This window comes from Anser brachyrhynchus (assembly GCF_964034855.1).
Source record: "Anser brachyrhynchus genome assembly, chromosome: 1".
NCBI lineage: Eukaryota > Metazoa > Chordata > Aves > Anseriformes > Anatidae > Anser > Anser brachyrhynchus.
This window is the reverse complement of record NC_137694.1, coordinates 88397057-88420394: the sequence shown is the minus strand read 5'-3', so window position 1 is coordinate 88420394 and position 23338 is coordinate 88397057. Positions and strand designations below refer to the sequence as shown.

At 45.2% G+C, this 23338-nt stretch overlaps 2 protein-coding genes across 5 annotated transcripts; one reads left to right on the top strand and one right to left on the bottom strand.

The window, feature by feature from the left end:
- Positions 1–150: 150 nt before the first annotated feature.
- Positions 151–4453, bottom strand: LOC308189063 (uncharacterized protein). Its single transcript, XM_080578720.1, has 4 exons — positions 4327–4453; positions 3905–4118; positions 2560–2646; positions 151–1977 (listed from the first exon to the last, which is right to left on the bottom strand). Exons 2-4 carry the CDS (start codon positions 3921–3923, stop codon positions 1058–1060), a joined length of 1026 nt encoding a protein of 341 aa, XP_080434846.1. The 5' UTR covers positions 3924–4118; positions 4327–4453; the 3' UTR covers positions 151–1057.
- LOC308188168 (uncharacterized protein) lies at positions 4359–22076 on the top strand. 4 transcript variants are annotated; one of them, XM_080576927.1, is made up of 9 exons: positions 4359–4457; positions 7771–7902; positions 12064–13740; positions 13952–14242; positions 15390–15677; positions 16846–17145; positions 18077–18199; positions 19449–19529; positions 20661–22076. In XM_080576927.1, the coding sequence occupies exons 3-9, from the start codon at positions 13641–13643 to the stop codon at positions 21062–21064; spliced, it is 1587 nt and encodes a 528-aa protein (XP_080433053.1). In that variant the 5' UTR covers positions 4359–4457; positions 7771–7902; positions 12064–13640; the 3' UTR covers positions 21065–22076. The 4 variants fall into 4 exon arrangements, with proteins under 4 accessions (XP_080433053.1, XP_080433052.1, XP_080433055.1 ...); XM_080576926.1 differs by lacking the exon at positions 4359–4457 and adding an exon at positions 5410–7611; XM_080576929.1 differs by lacking the exon at positions 4359–4457 and having other exon boundaries at positions 5410–7902; positions 20615–20803.
- Positions 22077–23338: the final 1262 nt, after the last annotated feature.

The window sequence follows — 23338 nt, the reverse complement described above, 5'->3', positions numbered from 1 at the left end:
ATTCTGCTTTCTCAGAATTCTGCCTCCCCTATATTCCTTAGAAAGTCAATACTAAAGACGACATCAAAACCGCTTGCAGAAATGCACAGAAATTCTAGAAATCATTGTCATAATCACCTCCTTGTAATCATTAACAACTCAAAACCAGTGTTTGAGTTAAAAAGTTTTATGCAAGAAAAAATGTTTAACATTTAATATAAAGTCAAAGTTTGACATAGCTTATTTTTCAAACATCATTAACATCAGTCTCTTCCTTTTCATCAACTGACAATTAGAAGATCACAATTTAAAAAGTCATCCTAAATACTTTTAAAAGCCTTATAAAAACATTCATAAAGTGCCACCCACAAAAGCGCCTAAACAAGAACCTGGGAGAAATACCTATTAGGATGTTAATTTACTTAATTGCTGCTGAGGATTAAGCTGTCAAACAGCAGCACGATTTGTGGGACTGTCAATTTAACAACCATACAACCCAGCAAAAACACAATCCCATAGGCAGGGCCTCCACAGAGTATCGGCTGGGCCTACAACATATTGTGGGGGTTTAAAATAAATAGCTGCTAACACCACCTAAAACCATGAAAACTGCCAAGTGGGAGATGTGGATTCTAAGGGGAGAGATCGTGTAAGGCTGTGGCCTTACCCCTAGGGCAAAATCCAGGCAGCTTGTAGAGAAAACAGATTTCAGCTGGTTTTTACCTGGGCAAAAATCACACCCCATAGAAAAAAAAGCAGAAGGCACTGATCCTTGGAACGGTTCTATGTTCTCCCCTCTTGGCCTTGAACGTACCATACCGTAAGCACCATTTTTTTTTTCCTCGTCCCTGAAAGAGGGGCTGGGCACAGCCACCTCACTGCAGTGAACGTGCACTAGTTCATTTGGCAGTGGCTTCCCTCTTTTCTTGTGCACCTGGGCAGTGCTCGCAAACAGGCCTACCCAGAAGAAAAGGGGACAGACTCTGAGGGCTCCCTCCCCCCAAATTCATGCCCCACATGAGGTGTCCAGGTGTCTTTGCAGCACCAGGTAGCTGCTGCCCGTGGTCCCCAGGGCCAACTACTCCGTGTGGTGTTTCTGGTGGCGCACCAGCTGGGGCTGGAAACGAAAGCATTCCCCGCACTGGGTGCAGCGGTACGGCTGCTCGCCCGTGTGGATGCGGGTATGCTTGATGAGGTTGGAGTTGCCGCTGAAGCCCCGGCCACACTGGCTGCATTTGTAAGGCTTCTCACCCGTGTGGGTCCGAGCGTGATTAATGAGGTCAGAGCTCTGCCCAAAACGTTTGCCACACTGCCCGCAGGAGTAAGGCCGGATGCCGTCGTGGGCTCGCTGGTGCTGGAGGAGGTGGGAGTGTTGGCTGAAGCATTTCCCGCAGGCTGGGCACTTGTAGGGCCGCTCGCCTGTGTGCATGCGCTGGTGCTTGATGCAGGTGGAGCTGTCGCTGAAGATCTTCCCGCACTCGCTGCACACGTAGGGTTTGAGCCCGGTGTGGATGCGCTGGTGCTTCAGGAGGTTGGAGCTCTGGCTGAAGCTCTTTCCACACTCCGTGCAGGTGTAAGGCTTCTGGCCCGTGTGGACCCGCCGGTGCTGGATGAGATGGGAGCTCTGGCTGAAGCCCTTGCCGCACTCCCCACACAGGAACGGGCGCTCCCCGGTGTGCATTCGCTGGTGCTGGATGAGGTGGATGCTCCGGCTGAAGCCCTTGCCACACTCTGAGCAGATGGTGGGCCGCTCTGCGCGATGGGCCCGCCGTGAGGCTGCTGCCACCCCTCCCTCCTGTCTTTTCCCCAGGCTGATGGCAGAGCAAGGCAGCTTAGCCTCCTCTGCCGCCCTATAGTCACCTCGCTGTGCCTCTGAGGAGACGTGCTGACTTCCGTGGCCATCACCCAACTGTTGCTCTCCTCCTCTCGCCACCACTGCCAACATGTCCTGCTGATCTGCGCTTGCAAAGCGGTCCCGAAGGCGACCTACCTCGCCACCTGGAAAAAATGCACAAATAATTGTGATTATTGCTTGGAGATGGTGTGGCAGAGAATGGGCAAGCTCTTCTCCCAGGGAGCCTGGCCTGCACTGTGTAGGAGAAGCAGTAAAGGGAAGGACTGGGAGCAAAGGGAAAACTATCCATAGGAGCGTAGCCTCACCATGCGACCCGGAGCATGTGTGCCACAAACAGCAGGATGCTATAGATCTTTGATAGAATCATGGAATAGCTCGGGTTGGAAGGGGCCTTAAAAATCATCTAACTCCAACCCCCCTGCTATAGGCAGGGATGCCACCCACTAGATCACGTTGGCCGAGGCCCCATCCTGTTTGACTTTGAACACCTCCAGGGATGGGTCTTTCCTTGCCCCCAGGAAACCTTCATATTTTGTCTTAATACTACATCTTCCCATACATCTTTTAACAGCACACTGACAAGAGCAGGTGGTCTGCCTGCCCTGGGGAGGAAAGAGCAGATCTCAATATGAGCTGGATGAAATGAAGCAGCTTAAATAACTTTGAGGAAGCTCAAAGAACAATTTGCTTGCTCTGTTTGTAAACTTATCTGATTTATTTCTCACCCATATGCATCTCTTCCAGCACCTCATGATCTTGTTCCTCTCCTTGGTCCATCTGGGCATTTACGTCAGGTTCAGCAATCAGGAATCCTTACAAAAGCAAGCAAAATTAAGCTTAATTGAATATTCAACAAGAGTGCATCACACAATATACCTTAAAATCTACTGCCCCTGCTGAATATGGGAACAGGCATCACTTCAGAAACATATTCCCTGAACTGTGCTTCAAGCTACCAATCCTTCTTGTTTATTTATGGCTGAGCCAAAGTAAAAATACACCTCTGGACAACTGTTCAAGCTCCAAATGCAATTGACTAACTGGACAGATGGGCTCTGGTGCAAACACCATAGAGTGATGGGCGCCAGGTTGTGGTCCACTTCATCACCAGCAGTTATTTACCGAAAGGTAATTGTTAATAAGGGATTAGATAATGCCAGAATCAAGGAGACAGCTCAGGTGATGGGAATGGTTTTGGACCTCAGATACCAGTGATTACAAAAACACCAGTCTTGAAGTCTTTGATCCCAGGTGACACATTTGGACAGAAAGAAAGGGAGAAAACAAAAGAGAGACTTCTTGAACTACAGAACCTTGAAGAAAGAAAACAACAAAAAACAGACATGAAAAAAAAGAAACCTTACAAGTTAGAATAATCTGAGTGCCTACTTTAAATATTCCCTGAATGCTGAAGGGGACCACCCCTGCAGATGCATCATTTCAAGCTGTTCCAAAGTAGGTTGCTATCTGCAGCCTTACAGCTCTCAGGACTTTGCCACTACCAAGAATCTCTGCTGCAACGGGTTGATGGTACAAGCCAACCGAGCTATTTACATGCTGCAGTGTGTACCAGATGGCTTGCCCTCACTCTAAAGCAGGAGGAGACAAAACCTCGTCCACGCAGACCTCCCTCGAGGCAGCTAACCACAAACAGCAGGGTTTCTCTGTGAAGGCTGTCAACAAGCAGGAGCTTCAGAGAAGCAGATCCCTCCACATTTCAGAGGGACTATCATCGTGATAAATGTCCAACCACAACCACTTGGGTAAGCCTCTAAGCAAGCGGACAAGGTAGAAGGAAGAGTTAGTTCCCTCCTGACCCTGCAGAAGCACATCCTGGGGTGTTATTCTTTGAACGTGAAAGCCAAGACAGTAAGAACATCTGTCTATGTAGGTTTGGGAGGTTACCGTATGCAACATTCATAGCTTTACTAAAATGAGGTGGGAAGAGTGTCTGATCTGGACCTCCAGCAAACACACCGCGCCACTCTGGGGTCCTTGACTTCAGCATAGTAACGGCATATATCACAACAGCAGATTTTGTGGCTGGGTCCAACGACTTATTTTCTTTACCTCGGCTCCTTGCAGGCATCTATTCACCTTTTCCTCTGGCCACTCAGCCCCGCAGCCCTCCTGCAGCCGTGGCAGGCCGTACCGCCTCCGGGAACCATCGCAGCGCGGAGCTCCACACCTCCGGCTCCTCGGGCTCCTCGGGCTCCTGCCGCCGGCTCCCGAAGCGCTGCCGCTGCGTTCTCCGCATGGTCACCCCAGGCACAAGGGCGCGGACCTGCCATTCAGAAGAAGGCGTTCAAGGCTTCCCCTCCCTAACTAGTATCGGGGATACACACTGCTGAAATCAAAGTGAGGACGTTTTCATCACAAAAAAAAAAAGGCAATTAATGGTGCAGCTGTACAATTTTTACCCAGCACACGCTGGTTTAGTGCTGGGTGCGACGGGAGCCCCCCTCCCCGCAGCCGAGCCGTGCCGCGCCTACCTGCAGGGCGCCCGGCGCCGGCCCCGCTGCGGGCGGCAGCCGCTTCCTGCTCCGCGGGCAAAGGGCGCTGCTTCCTGGGCGGAGCGGCCGGGCCGGGCCGGGCCGGGCCGGGCAGTTCTGGGGCCGGCACGGTAGGGGGGCGGGGGGCGGCTCCCAGCCGTGCCCCCCCTAAGCCAGGCAGCAGCTCAGGCCGAGGGGGGCGGCTGTGGGAGGAGGTGGCCGGGTCTTCCCTCGTGAACGAGTTCTTCCTTCGTGTGTGTCAGGGACGCCCTCTTTCTTGGCGTGGTGGCCTGGGAGCGGTTGTTTTCTCGCCGTGGTGACATTTGGGTTTCCCGGCCGCCTTACCGTGGGCCTGGACCGCTGCTACACCGCTCCAGTGTCATAGTATAGAAAACCACACGGTTTTTTTAGGAGCTGAAACGCCCAAACACACAGCGTGTGCTTAGTGGTGGTACACAAAGACTGACTGGCTCAGCACAGGAGCGAGCGGTTTTCAAGGAATCTCAAATTCTTTCCTAGAAACAAAGCATAAAAACCACCCCCAAAGCCACTCAAATTTCCTTTTCACTTAAAGCTATTGTTAGCAAGACACAAAAGCGATTTGAATTAGTCAGAAACCTTAGTGACTGTGTGCCCTAAACAATACGGGAATTGCAATTAAGAGCGAAATGAGCAAGGTTGTTTTGTCATGCTGAGGCTTTGTTTGTTAGGTTTAAGCATCAATTTGCATTAAAGACTTTCTGTTGGAGAAGTCTGTCTGATATGGGCTTGTTAAGCTTGCAGTCTGTAATTTCACTGGGTCTGGACAGATGGAGAAATGGCCATCAACAAAATAAGCTGGGAATACCGAAATAGAATGAAAGGGAAAACATAGCCCCATCAATTTGTAAAACTGTACGACTGTCAGGCGCATTGCTGCATCGCAGTCATGTTTGCAGCATAGCACATCTGCTTAGAAATATGGAGGGTTGAGGACCAATATGTTCACAGACAAAGTACAAATGTATAGAGACAAATGAAAGAGGAAAGTAGTCCTGCACATGAAACTAAAGTAATGCCCATGGCTTTGACACTGATACAAGGGGACACTGCAGGCTCAGGCATCAGCCTGCTGTCCAGGATTGGTGAAGAAAACTGCTAAATTCATTTCCAAATACGTATTGAAAAAGAGGTGATTGGAAAACCTCAGAATGGGTCTACCATGGACAAACCCCAACTGACCACCCTGATTCCCTTCTATCAAGACATGACTGGTGATAGGGATGAAAAGAGAACAGGGGATGTAATATACCTTGTTTCTAAAAAGGCTCCTGATGGGTTACTGCATCTGCTTTGGAAGCTGAGAGGCTGAAAACTTACTGGTCCTCCAGGCTCAGCCAACATTTTGATGTCTAGTTCATGACCCGTAACAGCCAGTGGTTAGTAATGACTTTTTTTTACGAGCAACTTGGGTGATGAGAAAGAACGCATCCGTGGCCAGTTAGCAGGTGATACTGAAGTGGAATGGGAGCTGAGATACTCATACAGCAAAGATTCGGTTCCAAGGAAACCTGAGAAACTCATGAATTGGGCCAACAAACCTGACATAGCTTAACAAGGAGAAGGGCAAAGTTCCTCACGCATGTCAGAGTATGTGCATTAGCACAGGCTGGGAGTGGCTGCTTGAGCAAGAGCTGTGCTGAAGAGGATCTGCACCAAGGTCCTAGGCCAAGCAGAAAACGGCCCAGTAGGCTCAATTCAGGCAACCTGCTTAATGGGCTACATCCAGAAAAGCACGTCTGGCAGATCAAGAGAGGTTATCATCCCTCTTTGTTCAGAGCTGCTGAGGCCACACCTGTAATACTGTGCCCAGTTTTGGGCCCTTCAGTTCAAAAAGGATGTGGAAAAACTGGAGAGGGCTCCTGAGGTGGTTAGGAGCCTAGGGCACACAACCAGTGAGCAGAAACTGAGGGAGTTGGGGCTGTTTGTTCTTGCAAAGAGGATGCTCGAACAACTACTTGAAAGGATGTACAAAGGTGATGGATCAAATTGTTCTGCTTAGTGGGAGATGATAAAACAATGGCAAATGTGGTTTGGAAAATTTAGGCTGGATATTGAGAAAATCTTCATTATGAGGGTAGTGTGTGAGAGGAACAGGCTACCTTAAAGAGGTTGCTGGATCTCATTCTTGGAGGTTTTTCAAACTTGGCTAGACAAAGCCGTGGCTGACCGGATCTGGTGCTGGTGACAGCTCTGCTTTGAGCAGGAGGTTGGACTCTGGAGGACCCTTCCAATCAACGTTTCTGTGATTCCATGAGCAAGATGTCAGCAATTACATGACAAAATACATGTATCATCCTGCAGACCATTCATTAATTACAAGTTGGTAATTTGGGAGAAATCCTCCCAGGAAAGTTTAGCTGTCTTAAAAATGCATAAAGCAATAAAGTGCTCAAAATGGGTAATGCAATCATATTTCAAGGAAGAGAAAAAGAAACTAAGTGTCTCCAGGTTGATAAAAATGGTAAACTGGCATTTACTAGGTCACTATTAAATGTAACTGCCTGAAACCTGACATATGCTCTCAAAAATTTCTTGCATTTCAAAATGGCTGTATTAGTTCAAAAACACCACTGTGTCAAGCCTTGGCTCCATTTTTTACTGCTTCAGAGCAACTTCAGTGTTTGGTGAGTTTGAGCTTCAGTTGGCTAATGATTTGGAAGTACCTCTTTCTGTTCTGACAAAGCTGATGTATCAGCTTTAAAAGGTTCTATGCATTTAGTGTTAAAAGTACTTTTTTGTTGTTAAAAAAAGCAACAACGCTTCAACAGCTGAAATGACCAAAACCCCATGTCTAATGAAGATTTTGTTGGAGCAAAGCAATGAAAAAATCCCAATGAGAATTACAGTAGAAAAGGAGAAGCACTACACAGGGGAATAACCATTTTTCCACTTTGCTGTTAGCTCTAGCTAACCTTCAGCATTACCGTTCTCTGGATATTGAAGAATGCTGTATCTACCCAACAGTCTTTATAATAATTATTTTACAATCAGCTAAACTGCTATCTGAATAGAATGGAGGAAAGTTTTAAAGACATTTGAAAGATTGTGGCTGCCCACTGAAGATTGATTCTTAAACTTACCTATTGATCAACCATTTTCACCTGCACTGAAAGAGCTTTCTGTGCAGAGTGATACATTAATCACTCATATGTAGAGCACTGACATTCTGCATAGCTGCTAAAAGAGAAATAAACAATGAGAGCAGTTTGCTGTCTTCTTCTTCATTTGACAGAAAACACTCCTGTAAGTATTTTAGCTTTAAACCAGTGACACATGCAATTTTCCACAGCCTAGGTAAGATTGCTTGTTTACGCTGCAAAAAGTTAAGTGTAGTGCCTTCCAAGAGGATAATGATATCCTCAGGTTTGGATTTGAAGTACAGAAGCATTTTTTCCCCCCCAGATGTTTCTGACATGGGAATTACAGAATCTCCGAATGGCTGAAGTTGGAAGGCACCCCTGGAGATCATCTAGTGCAACCTCTTCCTCAAGCAGAGTCACCTAAGGAAGGCTGCCCAGGATCACATCCAATCAGGTTCTGAATATCAGTACGTCTCCATTACATCTGTGTTACATTTCACAGGAGAAAAAAAAGAAAAAGACAGGAATCAAATTACTACCAGATTGATTAAAAAATTGGAAAGCAAGCAATTGCTTTATTAGTGCAAAAATGCAACTACCTGAATCTAGGCATGTGCTCACAAATAAACAAGCAAGCCAACTTCTAAACCGTAGCAGCATCACTGTATCGTGTTCCATTTTTTAGTATTTCAGAACAGCTTAATTGTGTTTCAAAGACATACATTCTTTAGACTACAATATGTTCCAGTTCTCTGGAAGGATTCCAGGTTGAGGTATTCATATTGTATTTGTTAGTAACTGCTGCTTTGAGCATCTTGCATTGAATCAAATCTGCTAGCAGTCTTGAAAATGAATGCAGAAAACTTTCTGCTAGAAGCTTCAAGGACACCTTTGAACGACTGGGGCTAAAATGACCATCAAAGCTATTATATATCAGACATGCTGATAATACATATCAGGTCAGGGCTGCCCAGGAATAGCAGCAACCCATTGTTGTAACAAAATTCTTGCTAGGTTTGATTCAATTGTGCCTAAATTGCTGAATAATTTACAGATTTTCCAAATAGGAATTAAAAAAAAAAAGTTCATGTCCATACATCTGTTATTTTTAAGGTCTTACTTTATTTGCAATAGATAACACTTCCTTTTTGAAGAAATCATTAACTTGAATGTGTTTGGCCAATTACATATGAGATGCGCTGCATAATTCAGCAAGTGACCTATAGCTGAGGAGACTTGGTGTTTAAACACCCTGTAAAGCAAAGTAGTGATTGGGGGTTTGCCCAGGTACACTCTTGTAGACCAGCAATCTGTAGCCATGAATGATGGTTAGCGTAAGCAACCTGTGACTGGCTTCTACCTCATCCAAACAGAGAGCAGCTGTCATTGTGTAATAATTTTAAGAATCCTTAAGTAAAACAGAAAGAGATAAGGGGGAAAAAAAACAAACAACAAAACAAACAAACAAACAAACAAACTAAACCAAAAACAACCAACCAATCAAAAACAAATGTAGAAAGGAAGGTAATATCTGAGGGAAGAAAATCAACCACTGTATAAGCAGAGGCATTCTGAGCGTCAAGTAAATGGAAAAAATATACAAGAGGACTAGAGCAAAGAAAAAGCAAACACAACTATGTAAATCTCTGCATGAATTCATTGGAGAAAATCCTCAAACTCCCAGGACTACTGAGACAGATGGCCAATGGACTGGTGAAAGCTTGTTAACGGAGGTTATGCTTTATGCAGTCAGGTATTTACCCAATAAAACTTGTGTACCCAATAAAACTTGTGTGCTAAAGGAATTGCTTTATCTCAGTTGCTGATTACTTCATTGCCCATTACCTAGATTTATTGGTTTGGCAATGCTCTTACGAAACCAAGTAGGGCCAAAGAAACTACATGGAGGAGTCTTTCTACAGGTTCTGAATGGCATGTTAGAAGACACCCAATTTATGTAGTTTGCTCATTAAACAGTCTAAATTATCTTACTTCCCTGTGCATCCCATTTCCCTGTTCCAGAGGAAAGGAAGGCTCCCTTTCCTGCGCTGGTGGCAGGTGATGCTTCTCTGTGGTAGTACAGTGCTCTCCAAGGATTCATTTGATCACTTTAGTCCATTTCATGTCTGCCCCAAGTCCTCCCCTCTTTTGTTCAGCCTTCCCTTAATGTGTCTGTAAATGAAAGATTAGGGATATCTGCCCTCAAATATCTAGGAAAACCCATCAATTTCCAAGGAACTGTTATAAACCACTTGTCAGCCAGGTGAAAGAACATTTCTCACCAACGAGAAGACTAAAAATACATATTTCCCCACAGCTAACCGCAGCCCTTAGCGTTTGGGTCTAAACCCTGAGGTCTGGCCTAAACCCTGAGGGGGCTTAGGCCAGGGGTGGCTGCTTCAGGTAGAGCTTGCATTATGGTTAAACATGTTTTTCTGTCCTCCCTTCTTCGCAGGTGTCAGCGTGTTGTTTCAGTAAATGCCTTACTCTCTGGGTATTCTGGGTCTGTAAACAGTGCTACTGTTTTAATTAAGGTGAGAAGGTGATCCCAGGGGATGCCTACAAGGGGAATTGCCCCTAAAATGCCAGCTGCTGTTCTTCGTGTTGTTGAGGTGTTTCAGACTGCAAGAAGTATAATGCAGTCTCCAGTGACACTTCAGTCTGGGGGAAGAAAAAAGGCTTGATTAAGTGATGTGGAGGAAATACACTCAAGGAAAAAAAAAATAGGTTGTGCACTACATAGTGTTTTGAGCCTTGTATTACTGAAGCTTGGCTTTTGTTCATGTGTTTTTAATAGCCAGGCCTATTTTGGAATTGTACGTATTTGACCAGTGAGTCAGTACTCTCATTATTTTTTGTTTGTTAGAAACAGTGACAGAAACTTCTTTGTACAGCTTTAAGTATGCTTTATATATATATATATTTCCAATTAGATCAATATTCCAAGGTATACTAAGAAAGCAAGATTTTTGCTTTCAACTATCCAGAGAATTACATATTTGTGTACAGGAGGGGGCAGTCTTACCCTGTTTCTTCCCTCAGGCAGCATGGTGTTGAATTATTTAATTTTAGGTGAACGCTGATACACGAATTGAACTATATTAACTTGGTTATTTGTTTAAATATGTATTTTGTAGCCCTCATCAGGGTAATTGTGTTATGCAAAGTAAAAGATAGCAGCCTCAGGTCCCGTGGCAGCATAATTTCAACTGGAATTGATTGCTTTACAAGTTACAAGTGAAACTGTGTACCCAAAATTGCACACACATGCCTTATCTGCCTGAAGGTAATGGTATGCAAATTGTTTGGGCTTCAGTGGTCTGTGGGTGGGCGCTGAGAAGAAGTGGTTAACGAAGGAGACTTTTTTAGCATTTGAGGTGATTATGAGAATGCTGGAGGCCAGTACCCAGGGAAGGCTCTGTATGCAAGCCTGTCAGAGGTGGGCTGGAGCCACTCAGCTGGTTTCTGTTAGCCTTTTCTATTTATGATGACTGCCTGAGGGCTGAACAAGCAAGGCAAAGCTTAAAACAAAAAAACTCAAGTATAGCTGCACATGGACACATGCACATACACACATGCATGCACATAACTCTTCATATAGCATGAGAATTGCGAAGGGCACACTGAAGTTAACAAGACCAGTGTGACTAAAGGTGCAAGTCAACATCTTTCCACTGTGAGCCTGGCATGAAACTACATCTAAAAAGCTGACTGCCGCTGTTTAGTAAGTCTTGCTGCCATTTTTGGCTGTGTAAAGACTCAATGAATTACTGACCACCTGGTAAAAGTGATCCCCTCCTTCTATCTAACCAGGAATATCACAGGTTTAGACGCGCAGGAAGGAAGAGTGCCTGTGCCATCACCAGCAAATAAACAGTAGGTTGGATGGATGCCTTTTGGGCCTGCACCGTTTGTGGAGCTTGTTTAGCTGGTCCAGGCATAGACTACCATGCCAAGACTGATAATGGGAGGGCACGTCTGAAGCAGCATGTTGGTCATCTTTGTTATGGTGAAAGATGCTAATTGTTGTTGCAGCTGCTCTCCTTCAGAGGGCTTTTGAAGCTGAATGATGGCTTCAGATGGCACTGACAGACCTATGGCTACCTCTCTGGCTTCATTAAATCACCCTGCTCATTCATAACTCCGAGTTGAGATGGGACTGTTTAGACTTGTATTTGATGGCTTTTTGTGCTCGTTTCTTAATATTTGTTTGAATGCTTTTGTGTTGAAAGAAACTAGTTTGCAGTTCTCCTTTTCTTCTGAATGTGCAATCACCGCTTCTTAAGTCTTCAGAGTGCCGTAGTTTCCACAGTGTTTGCGTTTGCTGAAACAAGGCAGTGAAATGATCCGCAAAGCCGTATTTCATGGTTAAACACACATGCAGTGAAGAAGGTAGCAGTGAAGGTTATGGAGACTCTCTGATCAAGTTTACGTAGCAGAAGTGGTTGACTTGTTGATTACCTGTATGGCGGCGTACATTTTCAGTTGGGCTGTGGTCTTTAGGACGCATGCTTTGGACATCTCTTGTTTTCTATATGAGTGTGAACCACATAAGCTGTTATTTTGGATTGTCAGTGCTAGTCAGCTGACATTCGTTTCATCTTCCGGCTCTCAGATGCATGCCTTTCTATGGCCCTGTACTTGCTCTACTTGGATATGAGGCATCGCTTCACAAGCAGAAAGAGAGACAACGTGCTTTCCTCCCCAGAAATCCTGTCCATTTTGTTGTTCATCTTGGGCCTCCAATGCAGCTCTGCCCTATGTGCAGTTTTGCTTCTTTCTTGTTCAAGTGGAAACAGTCATTTCTGGGGCAACCAGGAGACAGCAAAGATAAGTTCAATCAATAATTTAGTGCACAAATTGCAGTCGTGGTGGTGTGCATGCAATGCAAAGGCAAATTCACCCTAATTTATGGCTTGAGAATGAGAAATCAGATGGTGTGCACTCCAGAAATAAATTCACTTGCTGAGCTGACTACCCAGCTGACAGATGTGTTGGCACCACAGGCCTCTCTGGAGACTTGCAGAAGTTCCTTTGGCCTATCAAGAAGCACTTTGCATCGTCTCCCATGGCTCGCTTTATTAGTGTCATGTGCACATTCATGCAAAACTGGAAGCTGAATGGGATGTGTGACACTATTTTGGGCTGCTGTATAGTGTGACACTCTTTCACATAAATTGTTTCCTTGGGGGAAGTTCCAGTATTGCAGATAAGTGATACAGTTTTTTTGTAGACATCCTTACACTTGTGATTATAAAACTATGCACCTGTTGTGGTTTAACCTGACTGGCAGCAAAGCAGCACAGAGCTGCTTGCTCACTTCCCACCCAGTGGGATGGGGGAGAGGATTGAGGGGGGAAAAAGTAAAACTTGTGGATTGAGATAGACAGTTCAAAAGGAAAGAAAAGGCATGGGGGAAAAAAAAAAAAAAGAAGAAGAAAAGATTACTCAGAATAAAGCAATGCACAATGTAATTGCTCAGCACCAGATGACTGATGCCCAGCCAGTCCTCAAGCAGCAGCAGCACCCGCAGACAACTCCCTGGTTTTAGGGTTGAGCAGAACACTGTATGGCATGGGACATCCCTTTGGGCAGCCCGGGCCAGCTGTCCTGGCTGTGTCCCCTCCCAGCTCCTGCTGCAACCCCAGCCTCCTCGCTGGCAGGGCAGCACCAGGAGCAGAAATGTTCTTGGTCTTTTGTAAGCACTGCTCCGTAACAACTAAAACATCGTTGTGTTATCAACATTCTCATCCTAAATCCAAAACACAGCACCATACCAGCTACTAGGAAGAAAATTAACTCTGTCCCAGCTGCAACGCAGCTGACCTCCAGGTCATGATTTGCGCTAAGGTTCTGCACACAGTAGCAATGGAAAACATATTTTCGATGGACTTTGCTGTGAAAAGTAGTCTGATAGCAATTGTGGCATGATGAAAAAAAAAAAAGAAAGAAAAAAGGGAAGGTTACTCACAGGTTCATAGCTGATGCGTCTCTGACACAGAGGCTGAAACCACAGTGTGTGTTTTTTTAAAATAGCTATTCTGTTTGTCTGAGAATTTCATGCACTTTTTCAGTAAGGAAGCGGTTAGCATAAAAGCATCCTTTAAACATTTCTCCTCGCCTACTTCAAGTCACATCATTCATTAGTGACCTAAGCTAGTAGGATTTAATGATTTTTTGGTGAACAAGCCCATGCAGAAATGTATACATAATAGCAAAGAAATGATCATTTCTAAAATGTTACCTATTTTCACCTTCCAGGCTGCATTGTGTGCACTTGTTATTCTTGAAGGTAAGATTTTTTTTTTTTTAATTTGATTCCTAATTCTGTAGCCATTATGTGCTTTTACGCTGAACTGTGATTGAAAATGTGTTTTGGTGTGGATGTGTTCCAAGAGGTTTGTGCTGCTGGGTTTGTTAATTGCAGGATTAGGGTAATATTTGAGGGTTACACTGAAAGAAAATTGTTTGCAATGACCTCGTTCTGTGTGTTGTATTTTCAGCTCACGGTGATGTGACAACAATAAATGGAAATGCGTGCGACTATGTTATTTTTGACCCTGGCTTTGCCCAGTTGGAGCATCGTTCTCAGATCAGATGGTACAAGGGAGACGTGCTCTTAAAGCAGGGGACACATGGCAGCACTGGGTACGGCCAGCGGATTCGTGTCTTTCATAATGGAACACTGGGGCTCCGTGTTGTTGGAAAGGAGGATGCAGGACAGTACACGGCTAAGGTCTGCGCCAGCTCTCAGCATTGCCTCCACCAAAGAACATTTCAGTTACATGTACATGGTGGGTGCAAGTTATCACTTTAACCTTCCCTTACTATGTAGGGGTGCCTGGATCAGACGCTAGTTTGCATTATGATGTATAGGTTGTGTGTTCCTGACTGGCATCTTCTGCCTTTTCGTTCTTGAGTTCACGTATTAACCTCGTGAGAACACTTGCATGCCATGATTTTGATTAAACATTTGTTGTGCTCACGATTAGTATCTACACTTGTGCCACAGGTCTAGAAGCAAGATGCTACAGTTAGACTTTTAAATGTAGCTATGACTTTATTTCAGATCTTGATTTTGCTGTCATCTTATCCACTGCTTGAAGATTAGTCAGGATTTTGCTCTGTTCTGCTTTCCTGCTTTCCATGTCGTCAACACCACCCTCTGCTTATTGTTGCACGGCAGTTGTTACTTTGGGTTGCATAAATTAGATGCTGCATTCTGAAGATTTTTTTTTCTTTTGGCTCTAGTACGATATTGACTGATTTGAGAGTTTGGGGATGAAAGAATTAAGTACAGATAAGCAAAATCCTTGCTTGTCAGGGCAAAATAATCTTTGCCCAGAAGTGATTAGCTTTTTGGAAACAAGCAATTATCATTAGCATGGGAATTATTTTCATTCAGACATAGAGACTATAGTAATTTTATAACTTAGACATGCTGAATTCCACTTATGACAAAAGACATAAGGCTTATTGTTTCCATTTACTTCTGACACAGCAGCTGTTGTAAATGCCAGGATCCAATTTTGTAGGGAAACTGTGAAAACTTACTCTCTGGGTTTTGGTCAGTGTCAAAGACAATATTCTAGATGTGTCCCTAGGCATTAATATATATGATGGATGCCGATTCATAATACGCTCTTGATATATCTTGTGACCTCCCCGTAGGATTCTCCCTTCTTAAATCTAATCCAAGTAAACTGCTTCCTCAGCATGACGAGGCAATGGACTTTCTTAGGGTTCTTAGGGAACTGTTCAGGGACTTAATTCATTATCTGCCTTTTCTTAAAAGTAAGCTGTCGGCATGCTAGGTCCTGGTAGATTACTTGTAAGCCTGTGTGGAAATGCTTCCAAGGTAGTAAAAAGTTTCAAAAAGCAAAAGTACAAGATATCCTGTATCTTCCTGAAGTAAATATTCACATGCACGTGTTTCAACAGGATACCTTATCAGAGGGATTGTAGGTGACTGTGTTGCTTTTCACCTGGCCTGCCTGCAGTCAGCTGGGTACATCCATGCCATCTGGAAGAAAGACAGACAGCGAGTGGCGCAGATCAGAAGGCAATCGGTCAACGCGTCAGAGGTCTACTGCAAGAGGGCCCGTGTGTTCCACAATGGCAGCCTCAGTCTTTGCCCCGCGGAATGGAGAGATCAGGGAGAGTATGTGGCAGAAGTGTACGATCAGGATGGCTTGCATTTGCATCAGATTTTTCACCTGGAACTGAAGAGTAAGTCTGAGCATGCTATACACGTGCGTTAAATGTATGTATTTTCAGGTGTCCTTTCTGCGTTTGCATGCCTCACTTTGGGTTACAAAATGATTAGATGAGTCTTTTCCCAAATGATGCATGTTGTAGACAAATGAAATATCTGGAAAAACGTTTGCGCATTTCTTCCCTTCCCTCCTCTGAGTGTAGCTGTGTTGTAGGGTTCAAGTCTAAATGTGTAGGTTGGGTGGGGCTATCAGAGAAAGGAGATGCACTTATTTCTATGGCAAGTTCTGAAAATAACATGTAGATGGTGTACGCTACTCTGGCAAGTTTCCTTTTCCAGAGCCTGTTTTCCAAAGGTATCTTATTTCATGAAATTCAACAAAATGGTGGCCCAAGACCAGTTGCTTTCCCCCTGAGCCAGCATATGCTCATGGTTTCCTTGCCAGTATGAAGAAAAAGAGAAGTGCAAGCAATCTCCATAAAACATTGAATTGGGAGAGGGTCCAACCAGGGTCCACATTCCTGTGGTTTACCTCATGTTTGTATCAACCTCAAATTGCATCTTGTAACAAGAAGCCAGGCTGCTATCCCCGCTTGTGAGTCCTGTGCCACAGAACAGTTTGCCTGCGGGGAGAGGGTCTCTATAGGCACAGGTTAATGTCTGGAATGAGTGCTTGGGACAGTCATGTGCCCGAGGGTGGTTCTTGTCACTTTCAGACCAGCTTTTCAGATGATAATTTTGGGAAGTCCTACTGCATTTCAAGCCTTCTCCGAAGTGCAGGAGACCTGGCTCTTGGGTGTGATGTAAAACCAAATCCTGAAGGCAAGCATGCCTGGCTTTGTTGAGGCGTGCTCTAGCTCTCATTCCATATGTACTTCCTCATGTTCCCTTTGCTCTTTCCAGCACTCGCAATATCCTTCATTTACTGTCTTTCTCCCTTGTCGGGAAGGAGGTGGTGGTGGGGAAGAAGCATTAGTATAATGGAAGAGAAGCTACCTGATTACAAGTTAAGTTATCAGAGCAGTCTCAAAACAAATATATGTGTATTGATTTTGGGCTGATACATCAATTATAGCAAAGCACACTTCCACTTAACAAGAAATGCGAGGAATATTCCTGCTTGTGGTCACTGTATGGCATATAAAATCCTGTAGTAATGAGCTGATGTTTTTCTCCCCTCAGAAGTGGAAACACTTCAAGAAATCACAGAATTTATCGGCGGGTCCATATTCCTGAATCTAACAGAGATGATGCCGGAACACTTCTTCCAGATAGCCTGGAAAAAGGAAAACACGGAAGTAGCTCGGACAAATGGTTCTTGGTTTTGGTACCATGGAGAATACGGTAACAGGTCTGAGATTGTGTCTAGTCACAGCCTTAGACTAGACAGGATTGAGACAAGTGACCGTGGCAGGTATTCTATAGAAGTGAAAGACAGAGATGGCAGAGTTGTGTATGAAGGCATCACTAATGTGAATGTTGGTGAGTATTGCTAAAAAATGAAAAGCTTTCTTGGGTCCAGACTAGAGACAGAAACCTGTCTGTGTATTGGGTTATGTAAGAGATTGCGTACTGGATTATCTACTGGACTATGTAGGAGACGGCCCCAAATGGACGAGCAGTCATGTAATTAGCAGAGAGATGAAGCACAGACTTCCTGGGGTAAGCCTTGCTGGGTAAAGCTGGGCGTTCTTCTGCCAGTGCCTACTTCACCCAGAGTGGCAGAAGGTGTCATTTGAGTTCTACTTTGTTACTCCACTGTATGTAGGAAATACTATGAGCTGTGATAGAAGAATGGCTTTTGGGGGGCCAGTAAATGCTGTATCTTTAAATGATTGCTGGTTTAGATGTATCAGAAGGGCTTTCTGGTGAATTTGAGTTTATGACTGTTCCCCAACTTGAGAACAGATTCACCGGCACATCCGCAAGGGTTCCTGTGGTGGGGAAAGCAGGAAACTCTCAATGCAATGCTGCTTATGATGATGGTTTTGTTCTAAACTACACAGCTTTTGTGATGGAGAAACCGAACCAGAGGGATACAGGGAGACTCACAAGTTTAAGCGAGGTGTGTTGCGACAGCAAATTGCCTAGCATGTGAAAATAGCATACTAGCTATTATTACCACTACACCTTATCAGTTTCTCAGTTGGTGGCATGAGACAAAGAGCAGCTGGTGGCAGGTTGGCTGAGGTCTCTCCTAATGCCTTGGGTTAGAGGTGACACCTTGTGAAAAGCGACTGCTTGGTTGCAGATCACTTAAGGAAAATCAGTAGGACAACCTCTAATTTTAGAAGTCAGCTTTCTGATATTTTACTTACAGGACATAAGAATAATGATTAATATCACAAAAGCTAATGGTGGAGCTTCAACCTGCTGTACTGTAAGTGTTTTGACAAATAAATTTTCATTGTAGAGCAAAAGGAGGTGCTTGGAAGAAATCCTTCTCTCTATGTTCTCATAATATCAGCAGCTGTTGTAGTTACTATTTTCTTGGTTGCACTGATATGGGATTTTCAGAAGCCTGGGCACAGGACAGGTAAGAAATCTCCTTCAACACCTAAATAGCCTATTTAAATAGCAATTGATGCATAGATCCAGTTCTCTGTATTCAGGAGATATCTGACTGTGGTTTTTGGTATGAGTTTGGTCCAGAGGAGCAGGCTGCTGTCAGTGCTGGTGACAGCACGTGGCTCTGCTGTAGAGACTGACTGCCCGAGGCCTTTCCACACTGATGGGACGATTTTCAGCCCTCCTTGCCAAGGTCGCGTGCTGGGAGTGTCCAGGCTGGTCCGGTGCCTGCAGGGTGGATTTGTGGCAAGGCCTTAGGAGGTTGCGGCAGCTGCCGTTCTCCTGTTTGTGTGGTGTGTGGTCTGCTGAGAGCTGTGTTTTTATTTATTTATTTTTCTCCTGTGGTGGGACATTGGTAGGATAGGGCCTCGTATCTCTGCTTGTGGGACCTGTGCCCTGCTGAACTCCCCTGGGTTTGGTCACTTCCAGGAGCACAGAGTTGGTGAGTGCAGGCAAGGGGAGGGACCTGTGTTTCCTCCTGAGCTGGTGAGCCGGGGCTGAAACCAAGGCAACCTTCCCAAGTGCCTGGCAGTGTTGCACAGTATGGATGAAGCTGATTGCTGCTCCAGAGCCCCGTTAGCTCTGAGGCCTGTGTGAGTTTTTACCTCTACCTGAAGATCTTTTGGTTTCTTAGTTCCAAGTAGCTCACCCCCAAATGTGGGCAAGATGGGATGGAGAATCTCCTTTCCCTGCTGCAATGCCTAATGGTAGGAGAGGGTGGAAAAGGGTGGTCTTCTGACAAGAAGCTGTTATTGCCCCGTGGTGCTTTGCAGTTGAAACTCAAAGTTGGTCCAGCACATAGGTAATGAAGACATAAGGTAGTTTGTCTTGTCTGGTAAGAAGGAGTAGGTAGTTACTTGAAAGGCTTAAAAGCTGAACAGAGGGGGAGGACTTCACAGAATCATAACATGGCTTGCGTTGGAAGGGACCTTAAGGATCATCCAGTTCCAACACCCTGCCATGGGCAGGGACACCACCCACTAGACCAGGTTGTTCAGGGCCTCAACTAACCTGGTCTTGAACACATCTCTGGGCAACCTGTTCCAGCACCTCACCACCCTTTGAGTGAAGAATTTCCTCCTATCCTCTAATCTCTAGCAAGTGATAAGCTATAGGGAATTGAGCAATATGCAGAGTATGAATTCTTTGACGGCTTCCTGCAAACACTTAAGTATATTTATCTGCTTTTCACTTGACTTGGCTTAACTCCTGGTTAGGAGTACCAGTCTTACGGCATTCAAGCTTGAGACTAACAGATGACGGAGACTATCCTGAGCAACATGACTTGTCTGAAAATGGTGAGTATGTTTCATTATGTGCCTTCCTATGGGTCGCAGACAGGGATCTAAGAGCGTGATGTGGCTTGTCTGAGTTTGGTTTAGTGAGGCATGATTGTCTTAGGCAAGCGGAGTACTGTAATCAAGGGGAACTTTTTCTAACATTGAAACATCTGAAATTTGAAAGATCCAAAGACAGCACTTTGAGCTGCCGATGGCATTAATACTAAGATAATCACATGTGCTGCACTAAGACTATCTAGATAACAAGGGACTATCTAGATAATGAGTTCTTTCTGCAGTCTCAGATCCTTCTTGCCCCAGCATAGCAGGGTTCTCTTCAATGCTGTGCAGGCTTGTGGTTCCTGGTAGCTACTCACTGCCTGGGGACTGCTGGTGCTTTCGCCTGTTCTTCCACTCGCCCTGCACATTTGTGACATGGGCACAAATGGCCCATTTGTGACATGGCACATTTGTGACATAGGCATGACACTTTCTGGGCAGAGGGGCTTGTTCGGATCATGTAGGGCAGGTTTTTCTCCTGTCTTAACTGCAGCGATCCTTTCAATTTGCTGTTGGCCAGCAGCCCTGCTCCCACCAGCTCAGTATGGAGGGAAAGATCCATTTGCATGTTGCTGCCTCAGGCATGACTGGGATGTTCTGGGTCTCCATGTGTCATCGCTGGGTGTAAGAAAGTCCAGAGCTGGGGCCAGTGCCATCAGAAAGCAGAGGTACAAACTGAGCCAGGGTTTGTTTGCAGGGCGAGGAGAGTAGGCACCCCAGGAAGGCAACAGGACTGTGGTGTCCCAAGGCCCTTACCTGTCCAGGTAGCAGAGTCCACTGCGGTGGGGTCAGTCTGTGCTTGTGGGTGCCCCTGTGAAGCTGCAAGGGAGCATGCACTGTGAGCTCTGGCTCGGGGTGTCATGGTGTCTCAGCTGGCAGCTGGTCACTTGGTTACAAATCACGTAAAGAAAATCAGTAAGACAGCCTTTTAGTTTAAGGGGATCATGTTCACACGTACTCTTTGACTGCTTCTACCACCAGTGCCAGCCTTTGCCACTTGTGGCCCTGTCTCTTTCCTGTGTTGTCTTCACTGTCTTTTCTAGTCGTTGGCATTGAGGAGATTTCTGTTCAACTGGCTTTTTCCTCCAGCTGAAGAAAAACCCAAGTTGCCAGAGCTGAAAGGCAGGAAAGCTGCAGAGCCTCCTGCTTCAGTTAGTGAAGTGTGTGTTGTCCCCAACGTTGAGAACAACATCCATCCAGCATTTGAGGACTGCATTCCGTCAAACTTTGATTATCCCGCTCCCCCGGTGTTTGACAGTGCTTCTGCAGAATTTGAGGAGTTCCTTCCTCCAGGGTTTGAGGACTTGAATGACAAAGAGGGTGTTGTTATGGACAATGCATACCATGCATCTTCAAGGTGCAAAGTGTCCTGGAAATGCAGTGAAGGAGGCGAACCCTCTACGTATGCTTTGATCAAAACGGAGTGCGCAGAGGACAAGTCTGGAGATTCGGAATGGAGTTCTTACTATCAGACTTGCCAGGAAACATGTTGACAGTATTGGACTGAAGTTTGGATTCTTCCCTTCTCTCTCAGCTGGCTTTGAGCTAACATTGCAGTTCTGCTGTTGCTCAGATGAATCTGCTACTTCACATGCTTAGAAGAATTGGCTAGAAGCCTGAAGAGAAGTGTCTCTGGGGATTAGCTTGTTTTCCAGGGATAAGCCCTTCTCTACCCTTTGTGTTTCTGAAGGTGTTCCAGGAGGACCCCTTAGGAACCCCTTGGAAAAGAGGCATGGTAACTAACTGTGAGAGGAGTTGAGCTGAGCCTCTGCCTCTTTGCTTCTGCTAAAAGGCTCCAACGAAGAAAAGCAGGACCTTGGGGATGTCCGGAGTCCAAGTCAGGCACCAGACCTCAGTCCCCATTTGTTGTATGATCCATGCACCTGTGTAAATGCACAGGGAAGAGGATGAACACCCTAACAGCTTGTTGGACATGGGCAGCTTGCCAAAGCCTTCATCTGGTGTATGATGATACGAAAGCTGCAGTGTAACTCAGTAGACTTGGACATGATTTCACTATAGCGTTTGCTAGACAGCACATTAAGGAACTGTTTGTTTTTTTTTTAGAAGGAAAGAAAGAACGCAGAGAAACCAGAACATTGCTAGCAAAGGGGTATAGCCATATCTGTAATTACCAAGGCTGTTCATTAACAGCAATTAGATGTGTTTTCTTCAATACCTGTATTAAATTGCATCTCAAATGGCGTGTAGTAATTTTTGTGGATGGTTTTTGTATTACAGGTATGAGGTGCTGCTTGTAGGTTTCATGAAGTATCTTTCCTTATAGAATGCCAAATAAAAGTATTTTCTCTTATAACTGAAGAGCTGTTGCTGAGTGTTGCTATGAACTGGGATTGTTCATATAACGTGACTGACTGACTAAGTACATCCTAATGCCCTGTATGTGGACAGAATCTACAACTTTGTATTCTAACCCTAGAATAAACAGAGATAATTTGGTGGTGTCTCTTTAGAGCAAAGATACGGTCATGATTACAGTCCCACTTCCGCTCTTCCTTGGGAAGCAGAACAAGCCCTTTTCATCTTGTTCTCAGAGGGTCGTTCTTTGCTGTGGAGAGTGCACCCAATCTGTCCACAACCTTCTTCACCTGGGTTTCTCACAACTGAGTGCAGTTTTACTATTGCAGTTATCAGGATAACTGCCTGTCTTTACAACTCTTACCCTTCTTACTGCATTCAGAAAGGAGGTGTTAGATTGTTATTATTATTTTTTTTGAGAGGCTCACCTGTTAGCTCGCATTCAGGCTTATCAGAGCAACCACTTGGTTCAAAACCTGAGGTTTGCCTTCCAGCCTATGGTGTGAGTTTGAGTTTTGATGGTGTAAGTCCTCTTAAAATTCCTGATGGGTGCTGATAGAAGACCAAGAAGGTGATTCAGCTGTTTATAGAATCATAGAATGTCCCGAGTTGGAAGGGACCCACAAGGATCATCGAGTCCAACTCCTGGCACCACACAGATCTACCCAAAAATTCAGACCATATGACTAAAAGCACAGTTCAAACACTTCTTAAACTCTGACAGGCTTGGTGCTGTGACTACATCCCTGGGGAGCCTGTTCCAGTGCGCGACCACCCTCTCAGTGAAGAACCTCTACCTGATATCCAGCCTGAACCTCCCCTGTCACAGCTTGACACCATTTCCTGGAGTCCTATCGCTGGTCACTAAAGAGAATAGATCGGCGCCTGCCCCTCCACTCCCCCTTGTGAAGAAGCTGCAGGCCGCGATGAGGTCCTCCCTCAGCCTCCTCTTTTCCAGGCTCAGCAGGCCAAGTGACCTCAGCCACTCCTCATACATTTTCCCCTCTAGGCCCTTCACCATCTTCATAGTCCTTCTCTGGACACTCTCCAATAGTTTCACATCCTTTTTGTACTGTGGTGCCCAGAACTGCACACAGTACTCAAAGTTTATTTGCCAGAACGCAGTGAGTAGAGACATAGACACACTGAGAAGCAACACAGAATCTTTAAGATTGGAAAAGACCTCCAAGATTATCTGGTCCAACCATCCCCAACCACCAATGTCACTAAACCATGTCCCTAAGCGCCAGGTCCAACCTTTTGTTAAACACCCACAGGGACGGTAAGTCCACCACCTCCCTGGGCAACCCTTTCCAATGCCTGACTACTCTTTCTGACAAGAAATTTCTCCTCATTTCCAAAAAAAAAAAAAAAGACACCAAAGGCTCAGCATCGATTTAACCTTCAGTAGGATTTTTTTTGTAGAATTATTCCATTTGTTATTTTGA

What these genes read in the sequence shown, in the direction of transcription:
- LOC308189063 (XM_080578720.1), bottom strand. An exon ending in GCTGGAAGAGATGCATATGG is followed by an intron (nt 1,978 to 2,559) that starts GTGAGAAATAAA and finishes CATTTTTTCCAG; the next exon opens with GTGGCGAGGTAGGTCGCCTT.
- LOC308188168 (XM_080576927.1), top strand. Translation starts at nt 13,641, where the DNA reads ATGCAGAAATGTATACATAATAGCAAAGAAATGATCATTTCTAAAATG. An exon ending in TTTTCACCTGGAACTGAAGA is followed by an intron (nt 15,678 to 16,845) that starts GTAAGTCTGAGC and finishes TTCTCCCCTCAG; the next exon opens with AAGTGGAAACACTTCAAGAA. An exon ending in ACATGACTTGTCTGAAAATG is followed by an intron (nt 19,530 to 20,660) that starts GTGAGTATGTTT and finishes TTTTTCCTCCAG; the next exon opens with CTGAAGAAAAACCCAAGTTG.